A 26981-nucleotide genomic window follows, 5' to 3' on the forward strand; every position below is an offset into this window, starting at 1 on the left:
ATATGTGGGATAGAGTCCGTAACAGGGTAGATTGAGTGGGGTAAGATGCATGATAGAGGAGACTGAATAGGGCAATATCTATGATAAAGAACATAGTTTAGACTAACTGAGATAGGTTCCCTGAAGAGTAGGCTGAATGGAGTCGGATCCATTACAGGGTAGGATGTGGGGTAGGATCTATGATAACGTAGACTTGTTGGGGGTTAGGTGGATGATAGGGTAGACTGAGCAAGTTAGAAGGTATCACTTCATAGACTAGTGGGTTAGGGTCCATGATAAGAGAGGCAGAGTGTGGTAACATTCATCTTAGGTATTTGAGGTGGTGTAGGATCCATGTTAGGGTAGACTGAGTAGGTTAGGGCTACTGACAGGGTAGAGTGAATGAGATCCGATTCATAATAGAGTAGATTGAGTGTGGAAAAGTCCATTATTGGGTAAACTGGATGGGGTAATGTCCATGGCAGTATAAACTGAATGCGGTAGGGGCCATCCTAGGATATCATGGATAGTATAAGTCCAAGGTAGAGTCAACTGAATGGGGTAGGTTCCAGTGGAATGGGTATATTAATCATGGAATGGTTACAGCACAGAAGGAGGCCATTCGACCCGTAGAACCCATGTCGACTCTCTGCAACTGCACTTCAGCTAGTCCCACTCCCTCACCCTTTCACCGTAGCCCATTTGAGGATTGTACCCTTTAGTTTATATTGCCTCTCCTCGTTCTTTCTATCAAAATGCACTTTTCTGCATTAAATTTCATCTGCCACATGTCCGCCTATCATCATGCTGCACTACTTCTTAATTTAGCCAATCGTGTTAACCAGCTAGATAAGCTTTAACCCTTTACCTGGGCTTCACTTAATTGCAATGGGATAGCTCTGGGGCTTCTCTGCTGTGAAAGTAAGGCAGATGACCTTAGTACTAGCAATGGAGGAAAAGACGGGGCAAGGAACAAGCATGAGGATGGTTTGAGGTGCATAATAAAAAAAACAGAAAGATTTGAAAAACTCCCTCAACATTCCTGTCTTTTGGTGGGAGCCTGTGGTCTCCCTCAACTCACTTCAGTGCTATTTATCCTTATGACAATGAAGCAAACAGATGGAATGTGTGGGTAACCCTTATTCTTTAGTAAGAGAAGGCGATAGCACTGGCTATCCCTGGTGAAATTTCCCTAAAAGTACAGGACCTATAGTTTCACTTCCATTTGTGTGATGATTTTATTCATTCTCAGGACATGGGCGTCATTGGCAAGGCTGGCATTTATTGCCCATACCTAGTTGCCCTGAGAAGGTGGTGATGGGCTTTCTTCTTGAACCGCTGCAATCTGTGTGGTGAAGATGCTCCCCAAAATGCTGGGATGTAGTGAGTTTATTCTTTGTAGTGCTTTGATACAACTGAGTGAGTTGTTATCGGACAGGAGTCACAAATATAGTCCAGAAAGCAGCAGGGCAGCAGGTTCTTCCTTAAAGGATATTAGTAAACCAGTTGGGGTTTTAAGATAATCTGAAAGCTTTTACTGCCAACAACTTTTAGTTTTTATTTCCAGATTCATGGTAGGATTTTAACTTACTTCCTCTAGATTATTAGTCCAGGCCACTGGATTACTAACTAGTCCAGTACCATAACCACTACACCACCGACCCTATCCTGTTGGGATAGACCGAGAGAGATGGTGGAAAAAGGCAGTAGAGATGGAGAGCTAAATACTGCAATTTGGACCAATTCAAATCCTCTCAGCTGTGGTTAGTTTAAATACAGCACGCACAATGAGATCTGATACATGTCTGGTAGATTTTGTTATACCAAACTAGTTTTGGAGATGTAACTACTGATCTGAGGCAAGAGCATTTATTTTTGTGTTTCTGACCTTAAAAAAAAACTTGTGTAATTTATTTTGGCTAAGTGAGTAAATAAAGTGAAGCTTTTATTAAAAAAATCTAGAAATTCAAATTAGAAATGATTAGTTTCGGCTGGAAGGTATGTAGTGATTTCCTTTATTAATTGGTTCTAAGTATCAAACTTTCAAATAAAAGTGTCATGTACATTGAAAAATATTGAATTTACTTTGCCAAGTTAGTTGCAGGTACAGGTACTGCACTATTAAAATGGGCATTACTACAAAGTGGTTATATTAAAAATCTACATTAAAACTCCCTCGGCTCCAGGCAAACAAACTTTTCAAAAAATATCTATCTACAGTCAAAATATCTGTGACATTACATATAAATAAATCTTTCCTTGTTAAGCTGCCCCAATTATAGTGTTGCACTTTCTTAACTGCACATATTAGGTAGATCATTTCCACACATTTACCTCATTAGGCCCACATTCTCCACTTGTTCTCCAACAAATTACTAGGAACAAGAGGATATGAACCCGCTTAATTCATTCCCAAGTACTGTATAATATAATGGTACTTTGTGTGTGTATGTCAGTTTATAACTGCGTAATGAGCGCCAGCTGGAAAGTGTGGTAAAAGTGGTGGCAGGAGAATAGCAAAAGTGCGTTTGCTTAGAAGGGAAAATGTTATAACAGCACCTGATTACATCAACAAAAGACAGTGCAACCGTCACTCCTACTCTCAGCCACTACAGAAATACTGCTTATTCCTGACAGCCCCCAATTACATTATTTAGTGATGTGGCAATATAGAAGAAAAACTACTACATATATTTTTATATAAAGCATGTTTGCATAGTTTTCAAACCTTGGTAAGCAATGCCCCGAATACTCCTGGCTATTCTTAAACAGTTTAAAAATACATGTGGAAACATTTCACGCTTCGAGAACATCACTTCCATCGTAGATTATGGGTTTTTCAACCGTTAAGCGATAGAACACCTTCTTTGAGGTAAACCTAAAAGAAATAAATGACAACCGTTACTTTGATGTAATAATCATGTGGGGTTTAATCAGTGAATGACGGATGCCAATACATTCTATTCGAAAAGTAAACACTGAAATAACATTTTCCCTCCACAATGGTACAAAAACTGCAAACTTGGAGATTACATTGGAACTCTGTTCCAGCTTTCAAACACTAGTTAAGGTTTTCACCTCCTGCTCCAGCTATGCAAAAAAAAAACCACATCAGAGATCATTTTCACCTTCACCGCCTGAGCAGTATTCTGGCAAAGCAGATCGCCCGTCCATTGTAGAACCCGTTCAATTTTCATCCCATTGATTTCTGCAGCTACCAGCCAGTCTTCTATATGTACTAGAATAATCAGTTTTACTATCCTTAAGTTTCCCTTCAGAAACAGTACATACCAATGTTCCCTGTCAGCAGCACTATGTTCATCACGGCCAGTTTCTTTCAATGTACGGTCCCTTTAAATTCATGCGCACGCGCGGTATATCCAATGTAAACATAAGAAAGAAATAGGAGCAGGAGTAGGCCATTTGGCCCCTCGAGCCTGCTCCGCCATTCAATAAGATCATGGCTGATCTGATCCTGGGCTCAGCTCCACTTCCCTGCCCGCTCCCCATAACCCTTCACTCCCTTATCGCTCAAAAATCTGTCTATCTCCACCTTAAATATATTCAATGACCACGCCTCCACAGCTCTCTGGGGCAGAGAATTCCACAGATTTACGACTCTCTGAGAGAAGAAATTCCTCCTCACCTCAGTTCTAAATGGGCGACCCCTTATTTTGAAACTATGCTCCCTAGTTCTAGATTCCCCCACGAGAGGAAACATCCTCTCTGCATCCACCTTGTCAAGCCCCCTTAGTATCTTATATGTTTCAATAAGAACACCTCTCATTGAGTATAGGCCCAACCTGCTCAACCTTTCTTCATAAGTCAAACCCTTCATCTCAGGGAATGCTTGTGAGAGGCCTGCAGGGCACCTTGCACGCAGCTTAGAGGGAACGTTGATCCATACCCTGAGGTGCAGGATGGATCTGAAGTCTCCCACCCTTTACGCAAGTGGCAACAATATACGGTGAGCTTTCCTGCTCCAAGGACTTGGTCACTTTGCCTTCAACAGGAGTCCTGACTAATAGTCCTGAGAAAGACTCTCCTTCATACTCCAGAATAAGAGAAGGAAAACTTCTCTGATGGTCTCCCTCACACAGGAATCAAAAAAGATGGAATCCCATGCAGGATGCAGCCTACGTTGAGCCGGTTCCACATTGTTGATTAATGTTTTAAGTATGGGGCCATAGAACACTGGCTTTACAAAGAAAGCTATTCAGGTTGGAAAAGGGTATGAATTGGGCATTGTAGCGGTTGGATTATGGGCTCTTTTATCATATACTGATGGACCTCCCATGGCAATAACCAATATATTATTTTATGTTCTCAGAAGGCCACAATTTCTGACTGTTGCTAAATAAACAGAGCTTCAGGTTAATCACAGTCCAATTTTTGTTAGGTGGGAGAACTCCACAGATTAGGAAATTGTAATTTTCAGCTCAGTAGCAACTAGCATTAAGTGACTTGCTTTCTTTCTTTGGTTTTTAGACTGTTTTGCATCTATAACAAGGCAAGATATCTGGAGTTAGGGACGGAATGTATCCTAGATATATCATTTTAGCCTTAACTTACAAGAGTAATGCAATGCCCAGAAGTTTCACACTATTGACTCTCTTTGAAGATGCTTCAGTACAGCCATGCATTCAAAGAAAAATGGGAAAAGACTTGTATTTTATATGGCACATTTTATGACCTCAGGGTGTCCCAAAGCACTTTACAGCAAATGAAGTACTTTTTGAAGGCAGTCACTGTTTTTATGTAGGAAACGCGGCAGCCAATTTGTGCACAGCAAGTTCCCACAAACAGCAATGTAATAATGATCAGATAATCTGTTTTAATGATGTTGCTTGTGGGATACATGTTTGCCAGGACACTGGGGAGAACTCTACTACTCTTTTTCGAAATAGTGTCATGGGATCTTTTACATTTACTTGAGAGGGCAGACGTTTAACGTCTCATCCGAAGGACGGCACCTCTGACCGTGCAGCATTCTCTCAGTATTGCACTGCGGTGTTAGCCTGGTATTTGTGCTCAAGTCTCTGGAGTAGGACTTGAACCCACAATCTTCTGACTCAGAAGTGAGAATGCTGTTTTGGATGGGCCAGCAGTAAAACAGTTATAGGCTTTTTTTGAGAAATCTGGCAGCTCTCAAAGCCCGTATCATCATCATCATAGGCAGTCCCTCGGAATCGAGGAAGACTTGCTTCCACTCCTGAAGTGAGTTCTTTGGTGGCTGAACAGTCCAATACGAGAGCCACAGACTCTGTCACAGGTGGAACAGATAGTCGTTGAAGGAAGGGTGGGTGGGACTGGTTTGCCGCACGCTCTTTCCGCTGCCTGCGCTTGATTTCTGCATGCTCTCAGCGTTAAGACTCGAGGTGCTCAGCGCCCTCTCGGATGTACTTCCTCCACTTAGGGAGGTCTTGGGCCAGGGACTCCCAGATGTCAGTGGGGATGTCGCACTTTATCAGGGAGGCTTTGAGGGTGTCCTTGTAGCATTTCCACTGCCCACCCTTGGCTCGTTTGCTGTGAAGGAGCTCTGAGGAGAACACTTACTTTGGGAGTCTCGTGTCTGGCATGCGGACTATGTGGCCTGCCCAGCGGAGCTGATCGAGTGTGGTCAGTGCTTCAATGCTGGGGATGTTAGCCTGAACGAGGACGCTGATGTTGGTGTGCCTGTCCTCCCAGGGGATTTGTAGGATCTTGCGGAGACATCGTTGGTGATATTTCTCGAGCAACTTGAGGTGTCTACTGTACATGGTCCATGTCTCTGAGCCATACAGGAGGGCGGGTATTACTACAGCCCTGTAGACCATGAGCTTGGTGGCAGTTTTGAGGGCCTGGTCTTCAAACACTATTTTCCTCAGGCGGCCGAAGGCTGCACTGGAAGCGGTGTTGGATCTCGTCATCGATGCCTGCTCTTGTTGATAGGAGGCTCCCGAGATATGGGAAGTGGTCCACGGTGTCCAGGGCTGCGCCGTGGAACTTGATGTCTGGGGGGCAGTGCTGTGCGGTGAGGACAGGCTGGTGGAGGACCTTTGTCTTACGGATGTTTAGCATAAGGCCCATGTTTTCGTACACCTCAGTAAATACGTCGACTATGTCCTGGAGTTCAGCCTCTGAATGTGCACAGACGCAGGCGTCATCCGTGTACTGTAGCTCGACGACAGAGGTCGTATGATGTGTTGCAGGTTATAGTAGGACTGCAAATTTCTGTCGGCCTTGCTTTATGGCCAACCTCCCCCTCAGGAAGCTACTGTGTGGGCAGAGGTCAAACAGGAAATTCCAAATATTAGGAGTAAACAACAATGTGAGTGCAGACAGCGGTAGTATGTCCATTTCACTGTTTCCTCATAATTTGGGTGCAATCAGGAATTTCCACCCTTGCAACTCATTTTTGGGCTTGAGATGATACTCATGTTTTCCTGTCCACCTTGCTAACTGTGTTATGCTAATATTATGGGCTAGACTTTCGCCTTCATTGTCGGCGATTTTCTCGGCAGTACAGCTGTTTTTCCGCCCAGCGAAAGTTTCCACTGAGGTTTTTTCATGGTATTGCCCGTATCTGAACATGCCCGCCGGGACCAAACCGCTGACGTGTAACGACATCCAGATCGCCGAGGGAACCGCCCTGTAAAAGCTGCTTAAACAGGGCGGTAGGTGAGTACCTTGCAAAGTTAAAGGTGCTTTATTTTTTTTTTAAATTTTAAACGCCGATTAGCATTAAAAGTGTCTTGGGAATGCTTTGTACGTTTTATTTTTAGATTTAAAAAATTTTTTTTTCCCCCTCCCTAGGCCCAACCGCAGCCTGGGACTAAATTTTAGTACTTACCGCCCATGTTACTAACTTTCCACTTAACCGCCGAGAAAACCGCCGACAATGAGTGTGCAACGCCCATTTTCTCGCCTGGCGAATAGTTTTAATTACTTTAAACATAAAAATTGAAATTCTCGCCAGCGTTACTCACCGAACATTAGCGATTCTTCTCAGCGGGCAATCGGGTGTTGAGGGGCTTTAGGGAAAGTCTAGCCTATGTTTGTTTTATACATGAAGATAGTTTATCTCTGAAAGTTATCACGGTAGGACATTTCCTTCATAAGTGCCAGCTGTGGCTCAGTGGGTAGCACACTCGCTTCTGAGTCAGAAGGTTGTGGGTTTAAGTTCCACTCCAGTGACTGGAGCACAAAAAATCCAGGTTGGCATTCCAGTGCAGTGCTGAGGCTGTGCTGCACTGTTGGTGGTGTCGTCTTTCGGATGAGACGTTAAACTTCTCTCTCAGGTGGACATAAAAGATCCCATGACACTATTTTGAAGAAGAGCAGGGGAGTTAACCCCGGTGTCCTGGCCAATATTTATCCCTCAATCAATATAACAAAAACAGATTAGCTGGTCATTATCACATTGCTGTTTGTGTGAGCTTGTGCGCAAATTGACTGCCACATTTCCTACATTACAATAGTGACTGCACTTCAAAAGTACTTATTTAGCTGTAAAGGGCTTTGAGGCGTCGATGGTCATGAAAGGCGCTATATAAATCGAAGTTTTCTTTCTTTAATAAGACAACATACCAAATTTAAGACCAGCTGATGGAGCTCACCTTGAAAAAGAGTTATCAAATATCAGCAAATACAGCCCCGGATTCCTAGCCTTCAGTTGTCCTTGTATCGTTTCCTTGTGGGAATTGCAGCGAGTTAAGGGAATTAAAACCTGTGCAAAAACAAAAGGTTTCGTAAAACATTAGAATTCCTAGGACTTCAAAACAGTAAAAGAATTACAATAAGAAAAATAAGGTTAACTAAAATCTGTAAATTATTCATTTATATTTCATCTCAATTTTGGAAGAAATCTCAGCAAGAAATTCATGCGATATTCCATGATGTTTAAATGCATTTTTCCACACATAGTGCTTGTTGAATAATAATCTGGGTGAAAGTTACAAGACTAAAAATAAAGGATTGAATGACAGCATAAAACCAGTGAAGAGAGCTATGTATGAACCAGACTGAAGGACGTTTCAGGAGAATTGGCCGCGATTTTGTTTACTGAGGTGGGTAAAGTGCGGCCGAGGTAGGTGGCAAACTGCGACACCGCTCCCGGTTCCATCGCGCTCTGTTGAAGTGATTTTGCCCTGATTGGGATTGTTAATCCTGCCCTGCGAGGTTCCCGGCCAATTAAATGGAAGCGGGTGTGATGACGTCATTTGACGATGCGTCATCAGCCGGTTTCCTTAACGGGACCATGCCTACATTCATTTTGACAGTTGTGCTGTCAGTGTTCTGCAGCATTGAGGTGCTGCAAACACTGCACAGAGGTGCACAGCTGCACCCAGGCTCTCCCATGACTCCCTCCATATGCTTACGTTACTGCAAAGCTGCACTCAACCTCATCCCATCCCCATCACTCTGCCTTCACTACCCTACCCCTGCACATCCTTACTCACACCAACTTTCCTTGCACCTCCTCCCATCCCTCTCTCTCTATCTACATTATCACATTCTCATCACACGAGCTGTTATGTTTTGAATAAAGAGTCAGACTAGATACTGCAAGCTCAAAGTAAGGTGTGACCGTAGTTCTTTATTACAGATCTCGGAGTGCCCCTCCAGCCTGTGAGGCCCCCTTATATACATATGTATACAGGTGCTCCCAAGGGATTGTGGAATCCCTTGGGACTCCAGGGGATAAGCCCTCTGGTGGTTAGACATGGTATTTACAGGTTTACATACATAACAACAGCCCCCCCCCCTCCCAAAGTCAATAGTGTAACTATTTACAATGTGAGTCGATCTGGGGCCTTCCTTTCCCTGGTTGATCGTCTCGGTGCAAATGCTGGTTTTGGTGATTCGTTTGTTGGGCCCTCGCTGGACTGCTGCGCAGCTGGCTTTGCTGGGCTGTTGGAGTGGTGAGTCCTGCTGGGCTGCTGCGGGTGATGGGTTCTGCTTCGTGGTCAACCACTGGGTCGGTTGCCACTTGTGTGTGTATTGGAGGGTCGAAAAAGGTGGAGTCTATTGTAGGTTTTTCTGGATAGTCCGTAAATCTGAGTTTGGTTTGGTCCAAGTGTTTCCTGCAGGTGAGTCCATGTGAGAGTTTGACCACAAACACCCTACTCCCCTCTTTGACCAAGACAGTGCCAGGAAGCCACTTAGGACCTTGTCCATAATTCAACACAAATCATTTTGAGATCATTTATTTCAATTTCGTGTGACACATTTGCGCAATCATGATGTGTATTCTGTTGAAGCAGCCTGCTCTCTACCTGTTCATGTAGATCAGGGTGGACTAATGAGAGCCTTGTCTTAAGTGCTCTTTTCATGAGTAGTTCAGCGGGAGGGACCCCAGCGACCGAGTGGGGTCTGTGCGGTAACTAAGCAGGACTCGGGATAAGCGAATCTGCAGTGAGCCTTCAGTTACCCTTTACAAGCTCTGCTTGATAGTTTGAACTGCTCGTTCTGCCTGACCGTTGGGCACTGGTTTAAACAGGGCAGACATGACATGTTTGATCCCATTTTGGGTCATGAACTCCTTGAACTCAGCACTGGTAAAGCACGGCCCGTTGTCACTTACAAGGACATCAGGCAGGCTGTGCATGGCAAACATGGTCCGTAGGCTTTCAAGGGTGGCAGCGGACGTGCTTGCCGACATTATCACACATTCAATCCATTTGGAGTACGCAACTACAACCACTAAGAACATTTTTCCCAAGAATGGGCCTGCATAGATGACATGGACCCTGGACCATGGTTTGGAGGGCCAGGACCATGAACTTAGTGGCGCCTCCCTGGGTGCATTGCTGAACTGTGAACATGTATTACATTTGTGCACGCAGGGCTCTAAGTCCGCATCGATACCGGGCCACCACACGTGGGATCTGGCTATCGCTTTCATCATTACAATGCCTGGGTGGGTGCTGTGGAGATCACTAGTGAAGGTGTCCCTGCCCCATAGGAGGCAGTCTGCCTGTATAGACATTTCATCTCTGCGCCGCTGGTACGGCTTTATTTCTTCCTGCATCTCTAACGGGACACTAGACCAACTCCCGTGGAGCACACAGTTTTTTTTACTAAGGACAGTAAGGGGTCCTGGCTCGTCCAGGTTCTAATCTGTCGGGCGGTAACAGGTGATTGCTCACTCTTGAATGCTTCCAATACTATAACTAAATCCGCGGGCTGTGCCATCTCCACCCGTGGTGGGCAACGGCAGCCTACTGAGAGCATCGGCACAGTTTTCTGTGCCTGGACTATGGCGGATGGCGTAGTTGTATGCGGACAACGCGAGCGCCCATCTCTGGATGCGGGCTGATGAATTTGTATTTATCCCCTTGCTTTCAGAAAAGAGGGATATAAGCGGCTTATGGTCAGTTTCCAATTCAAATTTGAGCCCGAACAGATATTGATGCATTTTCTTTACCCCATAAACACACGCTAACGCTTCTTTTTTGATCATACTGTAGGCCCTCTCAGCCTTAGACAGACTTCTGGATGCATAAGCAACCGGTTGCAATTTCCCAAATTCATTAGCTTGTTGCAAAACATACCCGACCCAGTACGACGACGCATCACATGCTAGTACCAAACGCTTACATGGATCGTACAACACAAGCAATTTGTTTGAACATAACAGCTTCCTAGCTTTTTCAAAGGCATTTTCTTGGCTTTTACCTCATACTCATTCATCTCCTTTATGCAATAAAGAGTGCAGAGGTTCTAACAATGTGCTAAGACCCGGTAAGAAGTTACCAAAATAGTTCAGGAGTCCGAGAAACGATCACAGCTCCATCACGCTCTGTGGTCTTGGTGCGTTCTTGATTGCCTCCGTCTTCGAATCAGTGGGCCTGATGTCATCCGCCGCGATTTTTCTCCCCAGGAACTCCACTTCAGGTGCCAGGAAAACGCATTTCGAGCATTTTAGCCTGAACCCCACACGAGTAAGAACCTCCTCCAGGTTCTGCAGGTGCTCAACGGTGTCCCGGCCTGTAACCAAGATGTCGTCCTGGAAGACCACGGAGCACGGACCGAGTTCAGCAAGTTTTCCATGTTCCTCTGGAATATCGCCAAGGTCGATCGAATCCCAAACGGGCATCTGTTGTAAATGAGGAGACCTTTGTGGGTGTTGATGCAGGTGAGGCCTTTCGATGATTCCTCCAGCTCCTGCGTCATGTAGGCCGAGGTCAAGTCCAGCTTCGTGAACGTTTTCCCTCCCGCCAGCATCGCAAATAGGTCGTCTGCCTTTGGTAGCAGGTCTTGATTCTGCAGTGAGAAACAATTGATAGTTACTTTGTAATCACCACAGATTCTGATGGTGCCATCGCTCTTGAGGACTGGAACAATCGGACTGGCCCACTCATTGAATTCAATCGGCGAAATGATGCCCTCTCGTTGCAGCCTGATCAGCTCGATCTCCACCCTCTCTCTCATCATGTAAGGTACCGTTCTCGCCTTGTGATGGATGGGTTGCGCCCCCGGAATCAAATGGATCTGCACTTTTGCTCCTTGGAACTTCCCGATGCCTGGTTCGAACAGCAAGGGGAACTTGTTTAGGAGCTGGGCACATGAGGTGTCATCGACGGGACGAAAGCACTTGGGCGTCATCCCAGTTCCAGCGTATCTTTCCAACCAGCTCCTGCCGAACAGCGGGGCCATAGCTCGGTACCACCTAGAGTGGCAACTCGTGTACTGCTCCATCGTAGGAGACCTATACGGTAGCACTGCCGATTACGGGAATTGGCAGTGCTACCGTACATTTGTGTACATTCTCAGTTTAGTACGAATGGGAGTCAGGACTGGTTTGAGGCCTTGCTACACCACAATTTATCGAAAGTCTTTTTGTTCATTATGAACTGGCTTGCGCCCATATCCAGCTCCATGGACACCGGGAGTCCATTTAATGCAACCGTCAGCATTATCGGGGGGACACTTTGTGGTAAATGTGTGCACTCCACCTCGGTCTGAGGCTCTGGTTCATCGTGATCCACTGTGGATCTGTCCTCCTCTGCAACATGGTGGTTTGCAGGATTAGCAGGGTTTGCAGCTCGCCTGCACATGCGTTGGAGGTGTCCCATTGTTCCACAGCTCTTGCAAACATATCCTTTGAAGTGGCGTGAATGGAAATGATGATCATCCCCGCAGCGCCAACAAGGTGTTAATGGCCTTGTATTCACCACCCTTGATGGTGGACTCTGAGTCATCTGCGGACGTGTAGCTGCAGGCATGTGAGGCCTGCCATGTACATTTTGATTCGAAAACAACGTTACTTTGTTCACAGTACTTACAGCAGCACTAGTGTGCTGAGAAATTTGTTTGGTATTGTCACTGGTGGCTATAAACGCCTGGGCTATCGCTATGGCTTTACTCAAGGTTGGGGTTTCTACAGTCAAAAGTTTGCAAAGTATTACTTCATGGCCAATGCCAAATACAAAGAAGTCCCTGAGCATGTGCTCCAAGCGTCCTTCAAATTTGCAGTGTCCTGCAAGGCGCCTTAGCTTGATGATGTAGCTCGCCACTTCATGGCCTTCAGACATCTTGTACGTGTAGAACCGATACCTCGCCATCAGAACGCTTTCCCTCGGGTTTAAATGCTCCTGGACCAGTGTGCACAACTCATCGTACGACTTGTCTGTGGATTTCGCTAGAGCGAGCAGATTTTTCATGAGGCCATACGTTGGTGCCCGCAAACGGCGAGGAGGATAGCCCTTCGTTTGGCAGCGTTCGCTTCTCCTTCCAGCTCGTTGGCCACGAAGTATTCGTCGAGTCGCTCAACGAAGGTTTCCCAATTGTCTCCCTCCGAAAATTTCTCAAGGATGCCCACAGTTCTCTGCATTGTTACGGTGGGGTTCGTCATCTGTATCTCGTCGCCAGTTGTTATGTCTTGAATAAAGAGTCAGACTAGATACTGCAAGCTCAAAGTAAGGTGTGACCGTAGTCCTTTATTACAGACCTCAGAGTGCCTCTTCAGCCTTTGAGGCCTCCTTATATACAGGTGCTCCCAAGGGATTGTGGGATCCCTTGGGACTCCAGGGGATAAGCCCTCTGGTGGTTAGACATGGTATTTACAGATTTACAAACATAACACTAGCCATCCCTCACACTCACCCTCATCCTTGTGCAATCATACCAATTAAGAACACACAAGGGTAGGCACTTCGGTCTTTTAGTCAATGGTCATGTTAAGTTTCTGTAAATGTGTTGTCAAACATTGAAATCTTTGCCTTCTTGGACAAATTTGTGTGCTCCTTTGGAAGTGGCTTAGTGGGTTGTAGTGAATGGTGAGACATAAAGGTACCCCCCCCAATGGTGATGCATGTGAAAGGAATGGCTTGGGCATTGTAGGGATGCTTTATGGTGTTGGTGTGGGGTGGTGCCATCCTGTCGCATCATGTGGCAGCCAGGGTGTCAAATGAAGTAAATCTGGCCATGGTGAGGCCATCCCTGATCTCCCGAGCAGCAATATGGTGAGGTGCTGATGCCCTGTGTCCAGCATCAGGTGATTGCGGAGACGGTTGGTGTTGTTGTTGGTGTTGCTGGTGTGCCTGGTGATGCTGGTGTTAAGACTGATCATGGCGGGTTTCTGAGGACCAAGGTGAGATTTTTTCAAGGGCACCAATGCTGATGGAATAGACGGCAGGTAAAGTTGAGATGACAGAAGTGATCTGTCAATGGTGAGATAGGTTGCACCAAGGAGGTGACAGTGGATAGAGAGTATACTCCAAACACTTCCAAACTGCATAAAGCTCAAAAGTGTATTCCAAATCCTGACGGCTCCAGCTTTTAACATTGGAAAGTGAACAGCTGTGAAATGGTAGCTTTTATGCCAGTTTTGCAGCTGTCACATATTCAAAGCAATGGAGAGTCACTGAAAGCCCAACGTACTTATCTGACGTGATCCCCGAGTGACGAGAACCTCGTGATAAAGTTGTAAAAATGGTTAGTAGCTGGTAAAATGCTGCTTAAATACTTTTTAACACCCTCTAACTTGAATTGGCTCGCCCGCTACTTAGTACCGGGTCTGCAATGCAGACAGAGCTGGCACTTGGGAAACGTACGAGGAGTGGGATACCGCCCCATTGTCAATCTTTTAGATATTGACAGCACACCTGCCTCCGAACCCTCCCTCTGAGCGCAGGCAAAATCCACCCTGTACGTGGCCATTTCTTCCACTTACATATCAGAACATTGGAATAGAGGTAGTAACAGTAAAAATGGTAGAAATTGGTCATGGCCCGTTTTCGGGTGCATAACCAACGGCGTGCAGGCAGCGTATGCCACAACCGGTAGGCCCGTGGCTCATCGGAAATTGGCCCTCGGGCCTCATTTCAGTGGTTTGAGTGAGCTGCTCGCCCATTTTAACAAGGTAAATTTTGGGCCACTTGCCTCAGGTAAGTCCCGGAGGAGGGAAGGAGGCTGGCAGCAGCCCTCAGGAGTGCTGTGGAGTCAGGAGGAGCACTCTTGTTTCTCCTGGTTCTACGTCAAGCTGTAAAAAAAAATAAAGGTACCTTTTTGGTGGGGCCGCTTGCTAGGCCACACCCATGACAGGAACAGCTGAGTAGAGCAGGCTCAACACTTGCTCAGCTCAGGGCAGTCCAATTTGGCAGAGGGGTCCTAAAACAGGTGTTGGACCCCTCTGTAGGGTTGTCAACTCTAGTTGGACGTATTCTTGGAGGTGTCATCACATGACCACCTGCTTCCAACCGCCCTGCCCCCACACTCCTTCTAATGGTCGCTCAACATGTCCATACTCGCGATGCACCGCCTTCCCAGGCCGGCGTGGGAGTTAACAAGACAGGGAGAGGGTGGTGTGAGATACTGCAGAGCAGCTTCAGACATATAACCAGAGATTGACTGCAGTCAAAGGCTGTAAATTACTATTTGTTAGAGCGATTTTAGGGAGGGAGCAGTGACGAATGAACAAATTAATAAAAGTACTTGTACCTTAAACATATCCTATGAATCAGCTGTGGGACAAAGGCAAAAAAATATTTTACATATTTACATAGGATTACACAGGATATACGGCACAGAAATAGGCCATTCGGCGTTTAGGTTCCACTCGAGCCAACTCCCGTCTTTCCTCATCTTTCCTTATCTCATCTAAAAACCAATGTTAGTGTCCTCGACCAGGCCAACATCCCCAGCATTGAAGCACTAACCACAAGCGACCAGCTCTGCTCGGAACTCCTTCATGGCAAACGAGCCCAAGGTGGGCAGAGGAAACGTTTCAAGGATACCCTCAAAGCCTCCCTGATAAAGTGCAACATCCCCACTGACACCTGGGAGTCCCTGGCCTAAGACTGCCCTAAGTGGAGGAAGTGCATCCGGGAGGGCGCTGTGCTCCTTGAGTCTCGTCGCCGAATGCATGCAGAAATCAAGCGCAGGTAGCGGAAGGAGCGTGCAGCAAACCAGTCCCACCCATCCTTTCCTTCAACCACTGTCTGTCCCACCTGTAACAGAGACTGTAATTCCCGTATTGGACTGTTCAGTCACCTAAGAACTCATTTTTAGAATGGAAGCAAGTCTTCCTCGATTCCGAAGGACTGCCTATGACTATCAGCACAACCCTCTATTCCCTCTCCCTCATATACCTGTGTAGGAAGTCCAGGCCCCGGAAGGTTACCACTGCCAATCGGGCGAAGGGCAATTTTGAGGCCCTGGTTTTCCTGAGTGTAGCTGGTGCCGGCTGCCTCAGGGCAAACCAATCTTGCAGAGGGGGGGTCTCACGCAGATGTCAGGCCCCTTATTTGTATTTACATCCTTCCATGGCTTCGCCCCTCCATATCTCTGTAGCTTTCTCCAGCCCCAAAATCCTGCGAGAACTCTCCGCACCTTCAATTCTGGCCTCGTAAGCATTCCCTATTTTAATCGCTCCACCATTGGCGGCCGTGCTTTCAGCTGCCTCGGCCCTAAGCTCTGGAATTCCCGCCCTAAACCTCTCTGCCTCTCTCTCTTCCTTTAAGGCGCGCCTTAAAACCTATCTCTTTGACCAGGTTTTTGGTCATCTGTGGCTTGGTGTCAAATATTGTGAATACCTGTGGAGCGCCTTGGAACGTTTTACTACGTTAAAGGTGCTATATAAATGCAACTTATTGTTGTTACAAGGACAATGATGTCAGGAGGATGGAAACGTCCTACACTGGGAATTTCTACTTTGCCAGCTCAGAAAGGACCTGGTGTAGCACTAGCGGCTGGTATGCCAAGAAAGATGAGGCATAGCAGCCTCCAGATGGGTGTAAGTAGGTCTTACCCATTTGGTGGGGTGGGGGGGGGGGGGCGGAAGTTCATGTGCGGGTAGCTTGGGTGCCCCCTACTGGCTGCATCAGAGATGCACTCAGAGTGGAGATGCACTCAGAGTGTCACAGGTCCCTGCTGGCCTGCAAATGAGATTCCCTCTGCTGACCCTGCAAACTCTGGTATATCTGCTGGTTTCGCAGCTTCTGGATTTTGGGGGCCATTTATCATTTAAAATATAAGAACTTAAGAAATAGGAACAGGAGAAGGCCATACGGCCCCTCGAGCCTGCTCCGCCATTCAATATTATGGCTGATCTGATCATGGACTCAGCTCCACTTCCCCGCCCGCTCCCCATAACCCTTATCGCCTTATCGTTTAAGAAACTGTCTGTTTCTGTCTTAAATTTGTTCAATGTCCCAGCTTCCACAGCTCTCTGAGGCAGCGAATTCCACAGATTTACAACGCTCTGAGAGAAGAAATTTCTCCTCATCTCTGTTTTAAATGGGCGGCCCCTTATTCTAAGATCGTGCCCTCTAGTTCTAGACTCCCCCATCAGTGGAAACATCCTCTCTGCATCCACCTTGTCAAGCCCCCTCATAATCTTATACGTTTCGATAAGATCACTTCTCATTCTTCTGACTTCCAATGAGTAGAGGCCCAATCTATTCAACCTTTCCTCATAAGTCAATAATAAAGTCCAAATTACCATTAGCCTTCCTGATCACTTGCTGTCTATCCTTTTGTGTTTCATGCACAAGTACCCCCAGGTCCCACTGTACTGCGGCACTTTGCAATCTTTCTCCATTTAAATAATAACTTGCTCTTTGATTTTTTTTGCCGAAGTGCAGGACCTCACACTTTCCAACATTATACTCCATCTGCCAAATTTTTGCCCACTCACTTAGCCTGTCTATGTCCTTTTGTGCCCTCCTCACACATTGCTTTTCCTCCCATCTTTGTATCGTTAGCAAACTTGGCTACGTTACACACGGTCCCTTCTTCCAAGTCATTAATATAGATTGCATTTAAATAATTTTATTCAAATAAAAACATTTAATGAAAGGTTCAATTTTGATTTGCCAAAGTCCTATTCGTGTCAAAAATGTGAATTTGTTTCAAGGCTCTTTTGGTTTCTTTATATGGCCAATGCTGTTTTTGAATTATTTGTGTTTTTGAGGTTAGAGATCAGAGCTGTAGCTGCTGAGATTGCTTACTACTGACTAATATTAGGCACGAAAGGAAGTGGTTCAATTTGTGGATGGGTGTAATGTAAGTAGAATGGCAAGTATTAAGCACATTATCCTTGTGCATCACAATTCTAGCGATAACACCTTTAGTGCTTGCTGAATATGCAGGAGTATTACATTTGTATTATTCCTTTTTTGTTAATTACTTTCCTGCCTTGCTTCCCTAGCTGCTTGCTTCTCCCATCCCCTTCCTCATCCGTTCCTCCCTCCCTTTCTTTTCATTCCTTGCTCATCCCCCACCCATCCTTCTCTCCACCATCCCCCCCCAGCCAAATTTACCGTACTGGTCTCACTGGTTTTAGCCAACGCAACCAATTCCTCTGAGCTCCAATCCGAATCTTTTGACTCCTTCCATTATCTACCTTTTCCTGTTTCTTACTCCAGTCCTCCCTTGGCCCTGGTTCAATGACCTCCGGCCTTCTAACCCCGCTTGGACTAATGATGGCGCTTGGCTTTGATTCTCCATATGCAATGGAGAGTCATGTGGAAACTCAACAAGTAATATATTATACATTTTCTGTTTAATGACTTGGACTTGGGTGTACAGGGTGCAATTTCAAAATTTGTAGATGACACAAAACTTGGAAGTATAGTGAAACATGAAGAGGATAGTGATAGACTTCGGGGGTAAAGTAGTATAGTGGTTATGTTACTAGACTAGTAATCCAGAGGCCTGGAGTAATAATCCGTGAGTTCAAATCCCACCACTGCAGCTGGGGGATTTAAATTTTGTGAATTAAAAAAAATCTGGAACTTAAAAGCTAGTATCAATCAGTAATGGTGACCATAAAACCATCTGGTCCACTAATGTCCTTTAGGGAAGGAAACCTGCTGGGACTGGGAACTAAATATTCAGGGGTATTTGACAATTCGGAAGGACAGACAGAAAGGAAAAGGAGGTGGGGTAGCACTGTTAATAAAGATCAGTGCATTAGTGAGAAACAATATTGGTTCAGAAGATCAAGATGACTCATCAGAGGAGGGCAGCAGCAGCCACGTTCATGGCACCGTGGCTGGCTCAGCTGCACAGGAGGGCAGGAAAAAGAGTGGGAGAGCAATAGTGATAGGGGATTCGATTGTAAGGGGAATAGATAGGTGTTTCTGCGGCCGCAACCGAGACTCCAGGATGGTATGTTGCCTCCCTGGTGCAAGGGTCAAGGATGTCTCGGAGCGGGTGCAGGACATTCTGAAAAGGGAGGGTGAACAGCCAGTTGTCATGGTGCACATTGGTACCAACGATATAGGTAAAAAAAGTGATGAGGTCCTACGAGATGAATTTAAGGAGCTAGGAGCTAAATTAAAATGTAGGACCTCAAAAGTAGTAATCTCGGGATTGCTACCAGTGCCACGTGCTAGTCAGAGTAGGAATCGCAGGATAGCTCAGATGAATATGTGGCTTGAGCAGTGGTGCAGCAGGGAGGGATTCGAATTCCTGGGGCATTGGAACCGGTTCTGGGGGAGGTGGGACCATTACAAACCGGACGGTCCGCACATAGGCAGGACCGGAACCAATGTCCTAGGGGGAGTGTTTGCTAGTGCTGTTGGGGAGGAGTTAAACTAATATGGCAGGGGGATGGGAACCAATGCAGGGAGATAGAGGGAAACAAAAAGGAGACAAAAGCAAAAGACAGAAAGGAGATGAGTAATAGTGGAGGGCAGAGAAACCCAAGGCAAAAAACAAAAAGGGCCACTGAATATATAGGGGCTGCAGTAGGGGTCAAAACTAAAAATCATGGTTTAAAAACTAGTATTAAAACACTCTACCTAAACGCACGCAGCATTCGAAATAAAGTAAATGAGTTGACGGCACAAATCATTACAAATGGGTATGATTTGGTGGGCATTTCAGAAACGTGGTTGCAGGGTGGCCAAGACTGGGAATTAAACATACAGGGGTATCTGACAATTCGGAAAGATAGACAAGAAGGGAAAGGAGGTGGGGTAGCTCTGTTAATAAAGGATGATATCAGGGCAGTTGTGAGAGACGATATTGGCTCTAATGAACAAAATGCTGAATCATTGTGGGTGGAGATTAGAGATAGTAAGGGGAAAAAGTCACTGGTGGGCGTAGTTTATAGGCCCCCAAATAATAACTTCATGGTGGGGCGCGCAATAATCAAGGGAATAATGGAGGCATGTGAAAAAGGAACGGCAGTAAGCATGGAGGATTTTAACCTACATATTGATTGGTCAAATCAAATCGCGCGGGGTAGCCTGGAGGAGGAATTCATAGAATGCATATGGGATTGTTTCTGAGAACAGTATGTTACAGAACCTACAAGGGAGCAAGCTATCTTAGATCTGGTCCTGTGTAATGAGACAGGAAAAATAAACGATCTCCTAGTAAAAGATCCTCTCGGAATGAGTGATCACAGTATGGTTGAATTTGTAATACAGATTGAGGGCGAGGAAGTAGTGTCTCAAACGAGCGTACTATGCTTAAACAAAGGGGACTACAGTGGGATGAGGGCAGAGTTGGCTAAAGTAGACTGGAAACACAGACTAAACGGTGGCACAATTGAGGAACAGTGGAGGACTTTTAAGGAGCTCTTTCATAGTGCTCAACAAAAATATATTCCAGTGAAAAAGAAGGGCGGAAAGAGAAGGGATAACCAGCCATGGATAACCAAGGAAATAAAGGAGATTATCAATTTAAAAACCAATGCGTATAAGGTGGCCAAGGTTAATGGGAAACTAGAAGATTGGGAACATTTTAAACAACAGCAAAGAATGACTAAGAAAGCAATAAAGAAAGGAAAGATAGATTACGAGGGTAAACTTGCGCAAAACATAAAAACAGATAGTAAAAGCTTTTACAGATATATAAAACGGAAAAGAGTGACTAAAGTAAATGTTGGTCCCTTAGAAGATGAGAAGGGGGATTTAATAATGGGAAATGTGGAAATGGCTGAGACCTTAAATAATTATTTTGCTTCGGTCTTCACAGTGGAAGACACAAAAACCATGCCAAAAATTGCTGGTCACAGGAATGTGGGAAGGGAGGACCTTGAGACAATCACTATCACTAGGGGGGGGGGTAGTGCTGGACAGGCTAATGGGACTGAAGGTAGACAAGTCCCCTGGTCCTGATGAAATGCATCCCAGGGTATTAAAAGAGATGGCGGAAATTATAGCAGATGCATTCGTTATAATCTACCAAAATTCTCTGGACTCTGGGGAGGTACCAGCGGATTGGAAAGCAGCTAATGTAACGTCTCTGTTTAAAAAAGGGGGCAGGCAAAAGGCAGGTAACTATAGGCCGGTTAGTTTAACATCTGCAGTGGGGAAAATGCTTGAAACTATTAAGGAAGAAATAGCGGGACATCTAGATAGGAATAGTGCAATGAAGCAGACCCAACATGGATTCATGAAGGGGAAATCATGTTTAACTAATTTACTGGAATTCTTTGAGGATATAACGAGCATGGTGGATAGAGGTGTACCGATGGATGTGGTATATTTAGATTTCCAAAAGGCATTCGATAAGGTGCCACACAAAAGGTTACTGCAGAAGATAAAGGTTTGCGGAGTCAGAGGAAATGTATTAGCATGGATAGGGAATTGGCTGGCTAACAGAAAGCAGAGAGTCGGGATAAATGAGTCCTTTTCGGGTTGGAAATCGGTGGTTAGTGGTGTGCCACAGGGATCGGTGCTGGGACCACAATTGTTTACAATATACATAGATGACCTGGAAGAGGGGACAGAGTGTAGTGTAACAAAATTTGCAGATGACACAAAGATTAGTGGGAAAGCAGATTGTGTAGACGACACAGAGAGGCTGCAAAGAGATTTAGATATAGGTTAAGCGAATGGGCTAAGGTTTGGCAGATGGAATACAATGTCGGAAAGTGTGAGGTCATCCACCTTGGGAAAAAAAAACAGTAAAAGGGAATATTATTTGAATGGGGAGAAATTATAACATGCTGCGGTGCAGAGAGCCCTGGGGGTCCTTGTGCATGAATCCCAAAAAGTTATTTTGCAAGTGCAGCAGGTAATCAGGAAGGCGAATGGAATGTTGGCCTTCATTGCGAGAGGGATGGAGTACAAAAGCAGGGAGGTCCAGCTGCAACTGTATAAGGTATTAGTGAGGCCGCACCTGGAGTATTGCGTGCAGTTTTGGTCACCTTACTTAAGGAAGGATATACTAGCTTTGGAGGGGGTACAGAGACGATTCACTAGGCTGATTCCGGAGATGAGGGGGTTACCTTATGATGATAGATTGAGTAGACTGGGTCTTTACTCGTTGGAGTTCAGAAGGATGAGGGGTGATCTTATAGAAACATTTAAAATAATGAAAGGGATAGACAAGATAGAGGCAGAGAGGTTGTTTCCAATGGTCGGGGAGACTAGAACTAGGGGGCACAACCTCAAAATACGGGGGAGCCAATTTAAAACCGAGTTGAGAAGGAATTTCTTCTCCCAGAGGGTTGTGAATCTGTGGAATTCTCTGCCCAAGGAAGCAGTTGAGGCTAGCTCATTGAATGTATTCAAGTCACGGATAGATAGATTTTTAACCAATAAGGGAATTAAGGGTTACGGGGAGCGGGCGGGTAAGTGGAGCTGAGTCCACGGCCAGATCAGCCATGATCTTGTTGAATAGCGGAGCAGGCTCGAGGGGCTAGATGGCCTACTCCTGTTCCTAATTCTTATGTTATGTTGAATCAGTTTAGGTGGAGATAAGGAATAATAAGGGGAAAAAGTCACTGGTGGGCGTAGTCTATAGGCCCCCTAACAGTAGCTACACTGTTGCACGGAGATGAGGGGGTTGACTTATGAAGATAGGTTGAGTAGGTTGGGCCTATACACATTGGAGTTCAGAAGAATGAGAGGTGATCTTATCGAAACATAAGATAATGAGGGGGCTCGACAAGGTGGATGCAGAGAGGATGTTTTTCCTCATAGGGGAAACTAAAATTAGGGGACAAGTTTCCACACGATAAAAAACGGGCGATTCTGGAGCGCCCTGCAGCTCCATGTCTGCTTGGCGCGGCGCCCAGGGGGGCGGAGCCTACCACTCGCGCCAATTTTGTAAGTGGGAGGGGGCGGGTACCATTTAAATTAGTTTTTTCCTGCCGGCAACCCTGCGCGTGCGCGTTGGAGCGTTCGCGCACGCGCAGTGTGAAGGAAACATTGGCACTCGGCCATTTTTTGTAGTTCTTTGCAGCTGTTTAATTTTTGAACATTTTTTAATAAAAGCACATTGCCATCAGCACATCAGCACTGAGGCTTCCTGCAGCAGTGAGAAGGCTGCAGGAAGCCTCAGAAAGTTGAGGCAGCCGTTTCCCGAAGGCCTCCCCCCACGCCGTCGGGAATGGCTGCTGAACTTGTGAGGCTTCCTGCAGCCTTCTCATTGTCTCCTCCCCCCCCCGCCCACCGTCTGGAACGGCTTCCCCCCCCCCCCCCCCCCCCGCGGGAACGAACGGCTGCCTCCTCTCCCCCCCCCCCCCCCCCCTCCCGCGGGAACGGCTGCCTCAACTTGTGAGGCTTCCTGCAGCATTCTCCCTGCCTGAAGCACTTTCACACAGGTAGGAAGATGGTTTATTTAATCTTTTCTTTGCTTATAAATGTTTATTCAGGTTGGATTTATTTGTATAATATTTGTAGAAGTATAAATAAGGATTTATTGTAGAATTTAATGACTTCCCTCCCCCCCCCCCCCCCACCTCGTTCTGGACGCCTAATTTGTAACCTGCGCCTGATTTTTTAATGTGTCGACAAGGTTTTTTCAGTTCTACAAAAATCTTCACTTGCTCCATTCTAAGTTAGTTTGGAGTACGTTTTCACTGTGGAAACTTTGAAATCAGGCGTCAGTGGCCGGACACGCCCCCTTTTGAAGAAAAAATTCTGTTCCAAAGTGAAACTGTTCTAACTGACTAGAACTGCAGAAAAAAAAATGTGGAGAATTGCGATTTCTAAAATAGTCCGTTCTCCACCAGTTGCTCCTAAAAATCAGGTGCAAATCATGTGGAAACTTGGGCCCAATGTCTCAGAAAAAGGGCCTGCCCATTTAAAACTGAGATGAGGAGGGATTTCTTCTCTCAGAGTGATGTAAATCTATGGAATTCTCTGCCCCAGAGAGCTGTGGAGGCTGGGTCATTGAATATATTTAAGGCGGCGATGGACAGATTTTTGAGCGATAAGGGAATAAAGGGTTATGGGGAGCGGGCAGGGAAGTGGAGCTGAGTCCATGATCAGATCAGCCATGATCTTATTAAATGGCAGAGCAGGCTTGAGAGGCCAGGTGGCCTACTCCTGTTCCTATTTCTTGTGTTCTTATGTCCTTACCTGGTCTGACCTATATGTGACTCCAGACCCACAGCAATGTGGTTGACTCTTAACTGCCCTCTGAAATGGCCCAGCAAGCCACTCAGTTGTGCCAAACCCACGACAAAGTCAACACTGTGGGAGTAACTTCACCACCACCTTCTTAAAGGCAGTTAGGGATGGGCAATAAATGCTGGCCTTGCCAGCGACGCCCACATCCTTTAAACAAATAAAAAAAAGACATAGACAGGCTGATGCAATGGGCGGACACACAGCAGATGTAATTTAACTCAGAAAAGTGCAAAGTGATACATTTTGGCAGGAAGAATGAGGAGGGGCAATATAAACTAACGGGTACAATTCTAAGGGGGGGTACATGAACAGAGAGACCTGGGGATATATGTGCACAAATCTTTGAAGGTGGCAGGGCAGGTTGAGAAAGCGGTTAAACAAGCATACGGGATCCTGGGCTTTATAAATAGATGTATAAGGTACAAAAGCAAAGAAGTTATCATGAAACTTTATAAAACACTGGTCTGGCCTCAATTGGAGTATTGCATCCAATTCTGGGCACCGCACTTCAGGAAGGATGTGAAGGCCTTAGAGAGGATGCAGAAAAGCTTTACAATAATGATTCCAGGGATGAGGGACTTCAGTTACATGGTTAGACTGGAGAAGCTGGGGTTGTTCTCCTTCGAGCAGAGAGGAGATTTGATAGAGGTGTTCAAAATCATGAGTGGTCTAGACAGAGTAGATCGAGAGAAACTGTTCCTATTGGCGGAAGGTTTGAGAAACAGAGGACACAGATTTTAGGTGATTGGCAGAAAAACCATAGGAAGCATGAGGAAAAACTTTTTTATGCAACGAGTGGTTAGAATTTGGAATGCACTGCCTAAAGAGTGGTGGAGGCAGATTCAATCGTGGCTTTCAAAAGGGAATTGGATAAGTACCTGAAGGTAAAACATTTGCAGGGCAATGGGGAAAGGGCGAGGGAGTGGGACTAGCTGAAGTGCTCTTGCAGAGAGCCGGCATGGGTTTGACGGGCTGAGTGGCCTCCTTCTGTGCTGTAACCATTTTATGATTTTTAAGCACATGCCCCGTCAATTTTTCCATTATAAATTCCTACGTTCACATTTCTAATGCAGACTGCCTATGTAAGCTTGTCACTTTATAACGGCACCCTTTCCCCAATGGAGCTGCTGCAGTGCCACCATTGCCTGGATCATGTAATTGCAACTTGACAAGTTTATAATGGCAATTTCTATCATTACTGTGGACACAGGAATTTAAAATGCAAATATAAAATAAGGACAGAATGCATGACTTTAAAATGTCTTTATGTCCTTGTGCAATTATCCCTGTCCTCAAACACTTCACTTGGTGACTACACTTGATCTTGACTCTGTACATGTAATGCCACTAGAGATTGAATAATATATTACATTGGCCTAGAAATTCAGTTGCGCCCACTACACGCGCCTGTTAACATTGTCCCAAGCAGCATGTAATATTTGTGCTGCCTGCTAATTACCATGACTCAGGCGAGCTGCCAGTTCTATTCTTTGGCTAAATGTCTGATTGGGGGGCCAAATATCGAGCGCCTCTAATGCCACTTAAAGTCAGCCAGCTCCTCTTAAAGGAGAGGGGCACTCTGCCTGCAGACACCGGGGAAACGCTTGGAAGGAGAAAAAATGATTGAATCAAGAATGGAGAGGCCAAAATCAGTACAATGCCAACGAAATCGTCTTCTCAGCAGTCAAACGTAACTTTACAGATTCAGAAAAAAATACCAAAAAATGCCCAGAAGTTAACCAGCAGCCTGAAATTAAAAACCTGCAACTAACCTGCAAGTACTACATGATCCCTTTAAGTAGCGCTGGAGAAGGGTCCTTCCTGCCTGTTAGCACCACAAGTTGCTGGATGACTTTAGCATGTGGCAAGTCAGGCGCTGGGGCAGCCAAATATCAGAAAAGGTCCTCTAACAAGTGCAGGACTCTACTTTGCATACGTTATTTAATACATTAAATAGTTTTCCTGATGCCTGTGGAGAAGCCCAATACAATATGGCGGGGGTGGGGGTGGGGGGGGGGGAGAATGGCACACTTCTGGCTCGAAATGTGCTTCCTGCCGCCATATTGGAAGCTCAGGTGCCCCGTTTAGCACCAGAAAAACTGGCACAGTGTGATTGAATTCCCAGGCCACTGGAGATTTTTATTGCTGCTTGGGGATTAAATTTCAGAACTTTATCCATTATTCCGTGAAAACTGTTAATGAGTGGCCTTTCTATTTGATGTATAAATTCACTTACGTATATGTACTTAATTTTTTTATCCCATACCATTTTAAAGCTTAGAATACATAATAAGGTGGTATTCAAGATGCTGGATGTAGATATCCAGTAATGAGCAGTACTGGAGACAGAGAATGCGAGTTAGCTGCACTTGAAGCAGTCCTGCACTTTTGTAGCAGTTTGACAATGCTGCAGTGATACTGATGAGGTTTGGCAGTATGGAGGTCCTTTGATCTGGTATCACCATGGTGGGGCAGCTGGGGTTTGGCAATATTAGAATATGTATAACAGGTGGCTGAATCGATATTGCCCATTTTACACTGTTACCGAGTCAAAATTATCCCCTCTCTGATTAAAAAAGCTGCATGTAATATAAACCTACTCGTTATGGGTAAATTTATGTGGAGGTTCAGAATGCAACACGACTGCTGAAAAACACCTGACTTTGGGTTCAATTTTCCCCAATGCTGCTTTTTGGCGTACTGCAAGAGTTACGTCCTTTTTTTTGGCCCCGACTACTCCAAAAAAAACTAGCAAGTTTCCTCGTTCTATTATTTGAATTTGGCGCTGCGCAGCCTGCCCTTTAGCTTTAGGGGTGGGCCTAATGTCTGCGCCGAAAAAACGATGCCCCCGCTTCTGTGCATGTGTGGAAAAAAAAGGACGTTTTTGACGTGATTGCTATGGGCGCCCCCGGTCTACATTCGGCCATTTTTAAAGAGCCAGTTGTGTGTGAGAACTTTAATTCTCATAGTAAAATTCGGAGCTGCAATACAATATACAACGCGGCTCAAGGACCAAGAATTTCTTGCAGGATGAAGTGGAGGCACTAGTTACTGTGATTGAGGCCAGATGGCATGAGCTGGACACCAGCAGAGATCACATAAAAGTTTCACTAAAAGAAATGAAGAAACGCTGGAACCAATTTGCAGAAGATTACTGTGCAATGGTGGCCACCCCGAGATCTGGAGGTCAGTGAAAAA

The 26981-nt window shown here is 45.6% G+C and overlaps 1 protein-coding gene across 2 annotated transcripts in view; it reads right to left on the bottom strand.

Moving 5' to 3' along the window:
* Window positions 1-294: 294 nt before the first annotated feature.
* The window catches only part of fyco1a (FYVE and coiled-coil domain autophagy adaptor 1a), a 234289-nt gene continuing 207602 nt past the window's right edge, over window positions 295-26981 (bottom strand). For both annotated transcript variants that reach the window (XM_070880401.1, XM_070880402.1), the window contains exons 18-19: window positions 7578-7687; window positions 295-2857 (exon numbers count right to left, since the gene is read on the bottom strand). In XM_070880401.1, the coding sequence (XP_070736502.1) occupies window positions 2776-2857; window positions 7578-7687 (192 nt within the window). In that variant the 3' untranslated portion in view covers window positions 295-2775. The remainder of the gene's footprint in view (window positions 2858-7577; window positions 7688-26981) is intronic.

Source organism: Pristiophorus japonicus, chromosome 5, assembly GCF_044704955.1.
Source record: "Pristiophorus japonicus isolate sPriJap1 chromosome 5, sPriJap1.hap1, whole genome shotgun sequence".
NCBI classification, from domain to species: Eukaryota; Metazoa; Chordata; class Chondrichthyes; family Pristiophoridae; genus Pristiophorus; species Pristiophorus japonicus.